The 15,109-nt window shown below is 42.9% G+C and overlaps 1 protein-coding gene across 1 annotated transcript in view; it reads right to left on the bottom strand.

Annotated features, from left to right (window-relative positions):
- igsf9a (immunoglobulin superfamily, member 9a) overlaps window positions 1-15,109 on the bottom strand; it is a 66,239-nt gene that overhangs the window by 47,866 nt on the left and 3,264 nt on the right. Inside the window, exons 2-3 of the mRNA XM_080755505.1 lie at window positions 9,370-9,466; window positions 8,019-8,231 (exon numbers count right to left, since the gene is read on the bottom strand). Coding sequence (XP_080611631.1) covers window positions 8,019-8,231; window positions 9,370-9,433 — 277 coding nt within the window. The 5' untranslated portion in view covers window positions 9,434-9,466. The remainder of the gene's footprint in view (window positions 1-8,018; window positions 8,232-9,369; window positions 9,467-15,109) is intronic.

Genomic DNA, 15,109 nt, shown 5'->3' with positions numbered 1-15,109 from the left:
CTACAAGCTCGTAGAGCTTGTAGATCGGCTATTTTTGCTATATTTGAATTGAAATACTGAATTATTTTTTGCTTTTTTATTTTTATTAGAATCCTTTATGAACTAATTAAATACAAATTGTACACAAAAAGACAATAGAGGGTATGCGCGTGACATCATCATCAAACCCGGAGGTTATGCAGGAATGCCCACTGAGTGGCAAAAAACTACTTTCTGGCCGTGACAGCCCAATGCATATAAACAGAAAGGTCCAATCTGATTGCATTAAACACTGTTAAACTCACTTTGCATGTTGCTTTGCCACTCGATGTGCCATTCACTTTAAGCATGCGCATACCCTCTATACTACTAATACTAGTCGTTAAAGCGACTGTAAAGACAGCCATTATGACCTAATGTTTTGCTGATTGACAGTGTCACTGCAGCTTGGTCAGTGTCTGGTGGTCAGTGGCAGACGGCAGAGGCTAACAGTTTTCTACTGTGTTCAGGAGGGCTGGTCCCCTGTGTTTGTTACAGTTTATTTCTTATTATTTTATCTGTATGTTGTATAGGAAAATGACTGCGGGAAATAAAGCAAAGTTAAACTCAACGTAAGAACTCCCACCTGGCCGTCGGCAACCAGTATAGCCATTAAGTATAGGACTTTAGGCACTACAGGGACACTTCACCCTTTTTTGCTAAAATAATATATGTTAATGACGTTTAGAAGATTTAGAACACTTTCCTGGGGGGGGTTTTATGCGTGTAATATGTGGTTTTAGATATTTTAGATATTTTAGATTGTAGCAGTGAGCCCAGCCACTGATGTCATGGACAATGGGCTCACTTACTTCCTGGACTACAATTTCCATAATGCTTTGGTGCACTGATCCTCCTTGTGGATAGGGGAGGGCTGTCTTTACTGAGACAACATGTAGTCCAAGGAAGCTCTGAGAAGGAAGGGAAGTGGTCACGTGACTGCGCTGCGCCAGGACACTTTCATGGGAGCCCAACTCACACTGGAAGTGCAATGAATACATGGCAGTGAATGGCGCCGGCTGGACCAGCTCATAACAAACATTATTTATGAACAATTGAGACCTTTTGTAAAGTAATCACTGCTGGATAATTGTCCTTTCTACTTCCTTCTCAGAGCTTCCTTGATGTAGTCCAGAAAGTGAGTGAGCCCATGACATCAGAGACACTGGGCTCATTGCTGAAATCTAAAATATCCAAAACCACATGTTACACACACAAAGACCCCCAGGAAAGTGTTCTAAATCTTCTAAACGTCATTAACATCATTCTTTTTTGCAAAAAGGGTGAAGTTTCCCTTTAAGTACTAGTCATTTAATACTAGTCATTAAGTATAATTAAAGCGGGTCATGTTTGCATGTTTGGATTTGAAACAGCTGAAATCAATACTATATCAGTATACTGTTCGCCGCTTCACCTCCCAATGTATGAATGAATGAACCAATTGTAAAGCGCTTTGAGCACTTGGAAAAGCGCTATAAAAATGCAATTCATTCATTATTATTCTGATATTAACCTGCGGGCCGCGTTAAGTGAAGGTGGGGGCCGCATGTGGCCCCTGGGGCCACCAGTTTCCCACCCCTACTATGAATCATCATGAAAGGAAGAGAGTTAGGTGCGGTCGGGGGGGGGGGGGGTGGGTGAGAAGGTGACCTCATGCCACTCACTGCTGCTGGGATTCGAAAAATGCACAGAGGCAAATGCAACTACCGGTATTTGAATGTGAGGAGGAGGAGGGAGTGGCCGAGTGCGTATCAGACAACAAAGCGTAAAAGCCAGTTGTAAGATGAGATGGTGCGCGCTCATGTACATGCGCGCGCGTGTGTGTGTGTGTGTGCCGTACATGTGTGTATGTGTGTGTACAATATAAACATGTGTGTAAAGTGCTCAGTTGTAGGCCTGACTCACACCTTTCGATCTAGCATACAACATTGATGCATGCTAGATGTATGAGACTTAACTGAGTTAACTGATGCAAGCTCCCAAATCCAATGCAAATTTCCAATGGAAGTCACATGGTTTTGACACAAAAAAAAATCCCCATTGGAAATGAATTGCGAGCTTGCATCAGTCAATAAGTCTCATGCATCAGCTATAACATCAATCTGTTGTGAAGGTGTGAGTCAGGCCCTATAAGTGTTAGGCTTCCCCCTCCCCTTTTCGAATACACTCAAAACCTGGACACCACCAGATTTCCCTTCCCCCGGGTTCCCTCCATTTAGTACGCATCATTCACCAGAGAGGAGGGTTGGTTCAGGTTGACCACCCAATGAACACTATACCTCTATAGTGCTCAAAGGATACTTCAAAACTAATGAATGCTGTTCATTCGACAATACATACTGAAAAACAACCCCCCGCCGTCACCCCTTTACTATCAACCGCCAGTCAAAAAAGAAACACAAATCCTTTTCCCGCAACCTTTTGTCATTTTATTTAGCCGTCATCTTTAAATCCAGTCAGTGTACTATATACGTTGAATAATAGAGAGCAGTTCTGAGTGTCTGAGCCAAAAGGTGAGAGTTCTTATTTAGTTCAGCTGAAGCCACCTTAACCATCACACACACACACACACACACACGACAAAATTCCCTCGTCACATGACAAAGCCGTCTCCAGCAGAGGCCCTACATGCATTCATCCATCAATGCATTCTCGGGTGACAAAGTAACAGAAACCTTGCTGTGACAAAAAAAAGAAAAAAAGAAGCTCTGTGATATAATATACACTGCTGAGGAGTTGAGCTTCAAAATGACTTTGAGATACTCAAAGAAAAGTGGCGCCTGCTCTTATAGTCTCACGAAATGATTGATAACACAAAAATATAAACGAATTACAGAACGGGGTGAAGCCGATTATAGTGGAGAATACCAGGAAAAATTAAAGTCCTTGGTTTACAAAATGATAACCGTTTTAGAAACTGGATCTCAATTATAGAGATATTAAATGATGTAGTTTGGGGCATTGATTTTTTTTTACTTTCCAACATGGATATGAAGCATTTGGGGGGGGGGGGGATAAATCATTCTTCAATTATATAGGCCGGGGTAGTCTTCTGGGGGGAATCTGGTTAGTTTAAATTTGACAGTGTCTGCATATTAACGATAATCGAACATGAAATTCATGGCTTTAAAAAAAAAAGACGAGATCGTTGAGAACATGACATTCCCGTGTGGCCCCGGGGGGCCTATCCGGTCTCTATAAAGACATGCCGTCAGCCCTTGGCAAAAAGGGTTTCACCGCCATGTGTGTAGACTAGAGGCATTCAGGTATCGGTCAGAGAGCGGAGCAGATATAGGGTTGCACACTCTTCACCGCGTGTTGTTCTATTGAGGTCTACTTGTGTGTGAGCGTTTTAAAATTTGAATCATCACAACTCCTGGAGCCATCCAGTGGGCAGACCTGCACTTCAGGCCACAGAAAAGCCGTTCCTCTGAGATTGTAATGACGCCACCCATATAGGGGTCTCAGACGACGTGAATGAAAACTCTGGATTTTTGTTGTTGTTGTTGTTGTTGTTGTTCCAGGGAGGCAACCTTTGGCCAAATGTTGGCGACTGACGAAAGAGAACGGCACATTAGCGACGTTAGCTCGGGATGTAATGTGTTGTGTCTGTATACACAATCTGGTTATAGGCTGAGGGGGAATTACGCGGTAACAGCTTGCTAACGCAGCATTTATACAGCTGTATTGACTTCCTAAAGCGTCAGCAACTGTTTGTGTATTGAAGGAAAAATGGGAACTGTGTGTCTGTGTGTGTGTGTGTGTGTGTGTGTGGGGGGGTCTTATGTCTGTTCTGTTCTCAAAGCAGAAACTCTATTAAGCACATGAATTAAAACATATTCTTGTTACTTTTCACTCAGACCAATCTACAGAAAATGTCATGTCTTTCTCTTACCATGTCCACCTGCTAGTAATACACGTATTGTGTTCTATTCCTTTTAAATGCAGTGGTACGTAGTTGCATCTTGGAAGCGGTAAAAAGGCAACGGAATGATGATATGCCTAGAGTGTGTTTTTATTTACTTAAATGTTATATACACTAAAATAAACCAAAATGACCAGATTGGCCATTCTTCTGTATTTCTGAACGACTTAGTTAGAATTGATGAAATCCGTCCACTCCATCAACTCTATCAGTTCCATTAACCCATTCTGAACGGGAACCCATTTTGGTGTCGGCATCATGTTATGCTTTAGCTATTGAAAAATAGCAGATCTACAAGCTCATAGCGCGCCACCGAGTGGCGCGCTACGAGCTTGTAGGTCTGCTATTTTTGAAAAATCGAAGAACGACACATTCATTTTTTGAATCTGATCTCAGGTCAGAATGGGTTCATCAGACCAGTGTGTTGTCCAGTGGAAAACCTCGTATGAATCTGATCTCAGGTCAGAATGGGCTAACTGTCGTGCCCCTATAAAAGGCACTTCTTGGGCAGCTTCCATTAGAATCACATAGTTCCCGGGCCCGGGCCACAGGCGAGTAACAGGTGCATCATTATTGCTTCTCTCTCTATACCACCTGAAGCCATGGACACCGATCCGTGGGGCTGCCTCGCCGACGACACCCGAGAACAGCCCCGAGGAAGAGAAATCCACACCGCAGTCCATCCAGTTCTAACTCCCTCCCCTCCCCAAGTACCCTCCCATGTTGCACCTGTCCCTTCCTTCCTCCTATAACAGTCCTCCTTAGTACAGTACCTGTGAGAAAAGCGCCTCATATACCAAGCTTCGGATTGGACAATGCATAGCTTTTTTTTTTTCTTCAAAAAAACCTTTTGTGGGCCTTGAAGCACACAACAGGACCTTTCGGGGAAAAAAACGATCTGTTTGTTACCCGAGAGGCTACACTAGTATCGTGTTTGTAGCCCGTATACTTCTACTTCCACTTCTGAGAGTGTGGAGGCTGTTTTCTCAGCAAAATTCCAATGGACGATTGCCAAATAAAATAAAGAAAGTGAAGTGATTTTACTGATGCCATAGATTAAAAAAAAAAAAAGGTACACAGATTAAATGTATTACTAGCGCGACTATAGCGTTTCATTCCGGAGCTCAAATTCATCGTAATAAAACATGACATTAGTGCACCTTGAAGGATCCTCTTTAACCCGTTCAAAACGGGAGCCCCTTTCGGCGTTTTAAGCATTATGTTATACTTTAGCTGTTGAAAAACAGCAGATCTACAAGCTCATAGCGCACTACGAGCTTGTAGATCTATTTTCTTATTAAAAAAAAGAAAAAGAAAGTGGCACAAATCTTAGTTTTTTTTTAAAAACTCAAACCTTTGCTTCTGGGGAGTCCCTGGAAAAACACATTTTCAGATGGGCGCCCGCGGCCATATTTTGGGGGGGGTTCTTGACATGAAAATGTTTGAGCACCACTGACGCACAGAAAACATGGGGATGTTCAGAAAACCGTCAGGATTTAGAAAGGCATTCGTAGAATCGTCCTCCGGCCTAAATGGGTTAAAGTCCATGACAAAAGGCTAGCTTCTTTTATGAGCCTGGGAAGAAATTAAAGTATCCCATGCCCCCACTTACGATGATTCTCCAGCCCAAGCTTTTCCAGCGTGACTTTATTGCTATACGTAAATGTCCGTATCGCTCTACCTTGTCTGGCACGTGAAGCCCACGATTTAGATTTAGCTCGTACGAAGGTGCGTCGCGTGCCGGGAAATAGCCGACCGTACAACTTTACAAGCTGCACGGGCGCGTCGCGGACGCAACGCGCTCCGAGATTGTATACATCCATGAGGTGCGACACCCTCGTGCGGCGGTAGCATAAGTCAGGCGTAAGGGTGTGGCGTTCTTTCTCTCAACACTGAAATGGGAACGGCCTCGGCAGTGTTTAATAGACTTTGGCAAACACCCGCACGACCTCACTGACAAATACGGCCGCGCTAACAAGCTGCAGTGACGCTAAGTATTTCCCCATACATGACACAGAAGAATCCGGAGGGCAGATGCAGAGATTAAAATAGGGTGCATTTTATATCCCAAAACGCAGTTCATAGTTAAGGGACGCAATAAAACAACGACCTCTGCATCCACGGGATGCACTACTGTACCGTTTTTTTTATTCTAGTTTATTTCGCTATAGCTTTAGATATAGTAACCATTTCTTCTTCTGTTTTCTGCATGAATATAACCACATTATAACCATATAAAATGAAATGGGAGTTAAATGCTGCAATTTGTAAAAAAAAAAATGCCAAAAAAGGGACTCATAAAATGTCCCTGGGACTCATCTAAAAAAAGACCATCCCTGCATCCCGGGACTCATTACATTGAAAACCTATTTACATCACTGCAGATGTATCATAATACTATAAGAAAAAGCTTTAATATATATACACACACACACACAATATAATAACCAGTTGCCTTATAAGTGGACAGTGAACAGTAAGACATCTTTTCCTTTTTCCTGTGCTTTGCATCGGTCTTGTATTACGGGGTATCATCATAACCGGAAACTGTAATATTGCTAAAAGCCAATGGCTTTCGGAAAAGAGGGGTCGATAGGTCGTATTTCTCCCGCAGTATAAAAGAAGGGGAGATTCCAACTAAAAGGATCTGCGAGCCACCCAGCAGACATGCTTTCCCTTTGTCTACATCAGCTCCTTTGTTTAGTGACTTTAAAGAACAACAGCAGTCACTCACACACACACACACACACACACACACACACACACACACACACACACACACACACACACACACACACACACACACACACACACACACACACACACACACACACACACACACACACACACACACACACACACACACACACACACACACACACACACACACACACACACACACACACACAAAGGTATTCTTGCTTCATAGGAGAGGATCGCTTTTCCCCACAGACTGCAAAGGCTTTGTTGTTCTCGGAGCTTTGGGGCAGAAAGTGGACAATGGGGCACATAATGCAATCTGAGAGACTCGACTGTTCTCAGAAAACGGCCCCCACTGAGCGACCAAAGGATGCCAGTGGGTAAAAAAGTGAGCATCAAGGTGTGGTGGTGAGGTTGCCATAGAAACTGGTCTACACACACCGTGTTATTTGTTCATTCAGTGGGAACTGTCGCTGCAGCATGTGACAAGACAAGTCAGGATTGATTAAAGCCGGGAAACTTTGGCACACACACACACACACGCACACACTGGGAATGGGAGCTTAACAAACGTAACAAGAGCTGGTTATAATTAAAGAGCTACTAATTAACTAGTCTCGCGAGACCAGACTGTTGGCTCACGCAATGTTCAAACAGATGTGCACTGGAAGTGCTGCAAATTAAATAAAGCCTCCCCCCCCCTAACGCAAGCACGCACGCACACACACATGCACACACACACACGGTATTCATCGACAGAACAAGAAAAAGAAAAAAACAGCTTCCTCTTCTCAACATTTATAGGGCAGAATTACAGACTCTCTGAAAGCATTCGAAGCTCGCGCTAATTCACCGCAACCCTCGTTACGCTCTACTCATTTCAGCCGAGTACAAAACTATCATAATGAGCTAATAAATAACCCCCCCCCCCGAATGATACGCAATCAGAACATTATGCACACCTGTAGGTTGCAGGGATCAAAGGAAAATCTGACTGAAACGTTTTGTTAGGCTCAATCTGCAATTTGTGAAAAGGTGTGAAAGCAACCCCCCCGCCTCACACGCACGCATGCACACACACACACACTCAAATTTAGGATGTTTTGGTATTCGTGCTGTCCTACATACATCCAACCAGTTGAAGAATCCACAGAGTGAGGCTTTAACCTTTGGCTTTATAGAAGATATTTGCTGTATAGGGCTTGATTTTAACAGCGACATCGGCGAGGGTTTTGTCTGTGTGTGTGTGTGTGTGTGTGTGTGTGTATAGTGTGTTGTCTTTGTGTATTTAGTAGACCTCTTAATCGATCACGGCAACTGAGAACTTTTATCCATGAGGTTGCTTAAATCGTCTTGTTTTTCCAAAGAGACTCACCGTCGTACGTGGGATGCACACGGGGGGCGTACGCTCCGAATTTGATCAGGACGGCGGTGTCGACTCCCTGGCGCACCCATTCCACCACACGCTGCGCGGCGGACGCCATGACCACCAGGTCTGGGGGGGAGCCGCAGTCCAGCTCCACCGCAGCGCCCAGCGCGCCACGCACTTCTGACCTCAGCGCTAGGCCCGTGGTGCCCGTGGTTGCTGCTGTTGGGGAATATAATTAGAAACTGTTAAAATGGAAAACGGAACTTTAAATTAAAGGGATAGTTCAGATTTATTTTGAGCTATTAAAAGCCGTCTGAAATACTTGACGTTAATATAGTGGTTGCAACTGTATTAACCCATTCTACAAATTATTCTACAAATGTCTTCTGAGTCAGTTGTTCTCAAACATTTTCATGTCAAGGACCCCCAAAAATATGTAAATAATAAATATATGTAAAAATATGTTGTCTGAAAGAATATATATTCAAAGATTTGTGCCACATTTTCACGATTTTTCAAAAATAGCAGACCTAGAAGCTCGTAGCGCGGCACTCGGCACTATGAGCTTGTAGATCTGCTATCTATTTTTCAATAGCTAAATAAAAGTATAACATAATGCTTAGAACACCAAATGAGGTTCCCGCCTAAAAGGGGTTAAAATGGAAACAGAACTTAAAGGGATAGTTCAGATTTATTTTTAACTAAAAGCTGTATGAAATACTTGCCATTAGTGGTTGCAACTGCATGATTGCCCGAGTCCCGTGGTGAGAGTTCTGCTCTGGTTTTGGTGAAATATTATTAAGTAGTTCTGGTCATTTTGTGGGGGGCACAGGGGGCCACGCATTAAAAGTAAATTCATCCACAAAAACTAACGTCATTTGTATTGTTGACCTATTTCTAAAATATTAGTGCAACTTTCGTAAATTGTTGACCACTCTATCACACGGAACTATGTTTTTTGCGTCCATATCACTGCGCCCAAAAATAGTGATAGAGGGGTCAAAGTTGAACGAAAGTTGCGCTAATATTTTAGAAATAGGTCAGCAATACAAATGGCCTTAGTTTTGTGAATTAATTTACTTTCACTGCGTGGCCCCCAGTGCCCCCCACAAAATGAGCAGAACTCCCACCACGGGACTCGGGCAATCAATTAATACAGTTGCAACCACTATATTAATGGCAAGTATTTCTTACAACTTCAGTTCAAACAACCTGAACTATCCCTAAGCAATTTCAGTTTCGGTTTGATCAGTTCTTCGATAGTGCAAGCATACCGAAATACAAATTTCTGATGTCACAGACGTATCCAAATTCAGCTATGGAAATTGAAAAGTCTTTGGTGGGAAAAGAAACTTACAGAGCAGGCAGAGAACAGCAACCAGAGCAAACATTTGGAAGCTTGTCCTCATTGCTGGTCCCATAGCTGTCAGTCAAATGATCTGCAGACAGTAGACCTGAAAGAGAGAGAAAGAGGCGACTGTCACATGCAGATATATCCCAGCCTGCAGGCCAGAAGACATGAGAGACACAATGGAAACATGCATATATCCCAGCCTGCAGGTGCAGAGAGAGCCAACTCTGACACATCTCTAAGACATTTAGGCCTGACGTCGAAATAAAATAAAAACGTTCGCATCTGCACGATTTTTCAAAAACTGTTTTCTGATAAATCCATGTTTCTATATCAGTGGTTCTCAAACTATTTCACGTCAAGGACCCCCAAGATTATTATGTAATTGGCCGCCGACCCCCCATCTGAAAATATGTTGTTCCAGGGACCCTCCCAGTACTAGCAAAGATTTGAGTTAAAAACTCGCTCTGTAACAATATAAATATTCAAAGATTTCAGGCACATTTTCACGATTAAAAAAAATAAATAGCAGACCTACAAGTTGTAGATCTGCTATTTTTCAACAGCTAAAGCATACCATAATGCTTAAAACACCAAAAGGGATTCCCACCCAAAATGGGCTAAGCTAAGGGATCTGTGGGCTGGGCCCTGTCAAAAGTTTACAGACAAGTAGTGAGAAGTGTTATAAGATTTTCCAATACGGGCTTTTCAATAATTGAAATTCATCCCATGTCATTACACAAATGGGCAAACCCACCACAGCCTCCCCCGGCCCCCTATAGCCGTTTCTGAGAGAAAGTGTCATAAATGTCACATAAATCTTCAGAGAGTCAAAGTGTGGACAGACATCTTAGTGTTTTATTTAAAAGGTACATCAATGAAGTTGCTATGCTGGCATGCACTGCCAGCTAGGAGACTCAATGCTCAAGGACGGATAAGCTGATGTGATGCTGGCATATAGACAACATCAAAGCATATATTATACACAAATACGGTTGCCAAGATGCGACGTTTCAAAACAATAAAATGTCTGCCATCACGTGTCGGGGCCGGTAACTAAAGTTCCACAACTCCTGTTGAGGAATCATCCCCGGGGCCGTTCCTGGGGCAATGCAACACAGAACAACACAACGCAGTGCAACGCAACGTTGCCTTTATTGCACATAAACTGAACTTTTCTTTTAACCACGCAAGCCCCTATAAAAAGCGATCTACAAGAACACATCGCAACGCAGAATACATAATGTACATTGTACATTATCTACATTGACGTTATCCAGAAAATGAAAGGCATACCGGCGTAAATGCTTTCAACAGGGAGTGGTCTATAATAATCCCATCAGCTCACCAACCGCACACACACTTGAGTGTATACCCTTGGAAGACTTTTACTACACACCCGCACCCTCATATATATTTTTTTAAACTTAAAGTTAATTACACATCCCCCTGAAAGACCAAAGGCCATTTTCAGATGGCACGGCCATATAGCCTGCTGACCGAATCCCACCGGGCACGTTCCAACGCGCGTGGACACTAGGGCCCATGCTGTATGCTCTCCCCAAGACGCCGCTATGAAAGCAGGTCCAGGAGCATAGAGAAAATGTTGGTTTAGCAGGTACTTAAAATACAATCCATGGCACTGCATGAAATCATTGTTAAGAGCGCCGCATAATTAATACACGCGCAGGATGATGACTAACTCGGATGAAACCGCTCAAAAATAAATATTGAAAGAGTAAAGTTTAGCTGTAATTACCTTTTTATATAATTAGACACGGTATAGAAAGCCTACAGTGTTATGTAATGTAACCACGTGTTACTCTTGGGAGTTGAATTTACACTGACATTATTAGGCTAATTGTGACCTACCTACTACTCTTATTAAAGTCAATTTCATCCATTAGATATTGTACACATCGTCGCAGAAACCAGCTAACTCCATTTGTCAGGTTTCCTTTTCATAAATCAACGCTATTCTCTTCATTCAGACCACAGCCATCTTGCCAGCAAGGCGATACCTAGGTGACACTTCCCATAGACAGTCCATTCATCCAAACAGAAAAGTCCTCTCTAATTACATTAAACAACATTAAAAACACCAACATTGCAGCTGTAGGGAAAGCTTGAATTATCCTCTTTCAATCTGTAAAGTGTTTGTTTCATAAAAACCCACCGTAGACATTTTATGAGCTAATTCCTTGCAGATGATTTTTGGAAGCGCTCGTTGACTATCACTCAACGGCCCACGCGTACCACCTGTGTTTGAATGTGCACATAATGCAGGAGGCAGCAGGAGGTTGCTTTACTGATAACGAGCGCTTCCATACTCGGATACTTAGAAAATAATCATCTGCAAGGAATTTCTTGACAGGAAGCTTAGCTCATAAAATGTCTACGGTAGATTTGTAATAAACAAAAACTTTACAGATTGAAAGAGGATAATTCAAGCTTTCCCTACAGCTGCAATGTTGGTGATTTTGACAGTGTTTAATATAATTAGAGAGGACTTTTCTGTTTGGATGAATGGGCTCTCTATGGGAAGTGTCACCTAGGTATCACCTTGCTGGCAAGATGGCTGCGGTCTGAATACAGAGAATTAAGTCGATGTGTTGGTTAAAACATATTGAACCAATGAAAAGTGCTTCTTACTAAACCAGCTCTAACTGCATTGGACCCTCAAACTCTCTCCCCCTCTCATGCAAGTATCTGACAAATATATAAGGTCACAATATCAACTTTGAAGAGGCCGTATTGCTTTGTTTTAAAAATATAAAGAAGGTATTCTACATTCTACAAGATTTGTTGCGTGTTGCGAGTCTGTAGATCATTTTTTGCACGAAACCCCAGCATAATATATAACAGGTTTTTAAGTGGTTAATTAATCATCACTAATCAAATTAGTCAATTAACCAAAAAAACTTAGCAAACATAGATAAAACAAAACCACGCTTCACGATTATTCGAATGATTGAAAAAAAGCATTCGAAAGAATAAATAGCTAGAGTAAATGATCGATAGTTGCGGCCCTATAGTCACATTATTTGTGGTCCCTACAACCTCCTGAATGGCCTCCATGTCGTTAGCCCATTCTGAACGGAACCCCTTTGGCGTTAATACTTTAGCTATTGAAGAATAGCAGATCTACAAGCTCATAGCGCGGCACCGAGTGCCGCGCTACGAGCTTGTAGGTCTGCTAGAGTGAACGTTTCAACTCAAATCTTTGCTTCTGGAGGAGGACCCTGGAACAACACATTTTCAGATGGGGGGGGGTCGGCGGCCAATTACATATAATTTCTGGGGTCCCTTGACGTGAAATATGAGCAACCACTGACATAGAAACATAGGTATTTCAGAAAAGTGATTGATGATTTAAAAGACGTTTATATTATTTATTTTTGACGTCCGGCCTGAAAGGGTTAGAGAGCACGTGCAGCACGGCCTGGGGCGCAGTTGCAAAACAGGCCATATCTGTTCACCTCCTAATCATAAAGCTTTTATGGGCTCTTTTCATTTCACGGCTACCAGGGCAAAGTCTGAACCAGAGAGGAAACACAATTACATAGGTTGTCAGACGCTGCCCCAATCTGTTCCTATACACACACTCCACTCGCCCCCACGCCTCAGTAAACAGCAGATTTGCAGAAAATCAAAGTGAAAGTCAGAATATACCCACTGCAGCGGCGGCGGTGGTGGTGGTGGTGGTGGTGAGGCGGGCCGAACCCTTTCTAATATCAACAGATGTCCAACCCTTTGTTGTGCACTCCCAGTGTCATTGCAGGAAGTGCCGGTATAGAGCTACTGTAATAACTGTATATACTGCAAGTCTGCTGCTGTAAACACATTTCAGTTGAATTTGGCATCAGTCGCCGAGTGAGTATATGAGTCAGCCAAAAAAGATGAAGCCGCGGCAATGTTTGAAGAACTCAAGTCTGCCATTTCCTCTTATCCGGACAATGTGGGTGAGGATGAAAGCGAGCCTGCATCTTTAACATGTCCAGTGTAGCCGAGGATGAAAGGGTGGACTGTGTATGCATTACTTACAGACGTATGGTATGTATGCATAATATGATGTGTGCAGGGCGAGCCCACACGTATGCACGCATGCGCATACGCAGTCTCACACACACACACACACACACACGCACGTGCACACAGACTGTCTGTCTAGGTACTACAGACAGAGAGACAGACAACATATTTCATGGAGGCTGGACAATTTACAGATTTACAAAATTCAGTGCACTAAAAAAGTTAACTTATCTCTGAAAAATAACAAAAGAAACACGAACGCAAGTGCACATGCGCACGCACACACACAGTCACACAGACACACACACACACACACACACACACACCTAATTATCCCAAGCACAAATCGGAAAACATGTGATATTGATATAGGCCATCCGTGATAGGCCGATCTTGACCAATAAAGTCAGCCGGTCGATATATATATATATATATATATATATATCAGTCAGGCAGCTATGCTCTAAGAAAGTGGCCCGTATTCTGAGGGGACCATGAATTTTAGATTTACAAGTCTAGCCCATAGCGCTACAAGCTTGTAGGTCTGCTATTTTTTGAAAAATCGTAAAAATGTGGCACAAATCTTTGAATATAATATGTTCATTCAGGAGACTTTTTATTTATTTCGACGTCAGGCCTGAATGGGCTATAGCCTAGAGATTGGTGAAAGTCTCCCAGCTTCCCATTGAAAAAAATAATAAAAAAACTGTGTGGAAAGAAGCATGAAGTAAAAAAAGGAAACACTGCATTGCAGAACTAACCCCCCCCCCAAGTCTTTTGGACGGCGCGTCATATTGGGAGAGACATGATTACTTTCCAAAGCAGTGGGCGTACATATAGGTTTGTTAGCAGCTCGCCGCTGTTCTAGCAAACATCCTTGCATTTTAGAAGTCCCCGGAGGCATCAGTAGGCGGACATCGTCCCCCTGATCGTCTCACAATGCGAGATTACGTCAGACTAATGGGCTTTCCATTTATTTATTTTCTTTTTTTTTTGGTTTTGTTCTTTGTTTTGGGTTTTGGAATAATTGGCCGTTGGTTGCACCATACAGTCAGTGTATGACAGAAGAGAGGAGAATTACACACTAGAAACATGATGCCGAAAGCAATAAAGCATACAATACATGTGTGTATGTGCAGAAGAATAGACAAATGCATGTGTTAAGTGTGTTGTGCAGAAGCATACAATACCCCGTGTGTGTGTGTGTGTGTGTGTGTGTGTGTGTGTGTGTGTGTGTGTGTGTGTGTGTGTGTGTGTGTGTGTGTGTGTGTGTGCGTGCGCGTGAGTGGGTGGGTGGGTGGGTGCGTGCGTGCGTGCGTGCGTGTAGAAGCATATTTTACAAATGCATGTGTTAAGTGTGTTGTGCAGAAGCATACAATACATTGTGTGTGTGTGTGTGTGTGTGTGTGTGTGTGTGTGTGTGAGTGGGTGGGTGGGTGGGTGCGTGCGTGTAGAAGCACATTTTACAAATGCATGTGCGTTAATTATGTGTGTTGTGCCTGCCATGTGAAGAGAAGAGGATTTTGGGAGGAAATGGGCGAGAGAAATAGAAAAAATACCGTGTTAAACTATGAGCTACTTGGGAGAGACAGCCATTTCTTATTTCTTTATCATTAAATGTGGACCAGAGTCAAAGGCTCTGCCGCCGTAGTGTGCTCGTTACAGGTGGAACTCTCTAACCATGGTAACGCCTGTCCCTACAGGCATGGTTGGT

The sequence above is a fragment of the Protomyctophum bolini genome, assembly GCF_963924005.1.
Source record: "Protomyctophum bolini genome assembly, chromosome: 22".
Lineage (NCBI taxonomy): Eukaryota > Metazoa > Chordata > Actinopteri > Myctophiformes > Myctophidae > Protomyctophum > Protomyctophum bolini.
This window is presented reverse-complemented; position numbering and strand designations above follow the sequence as displayed.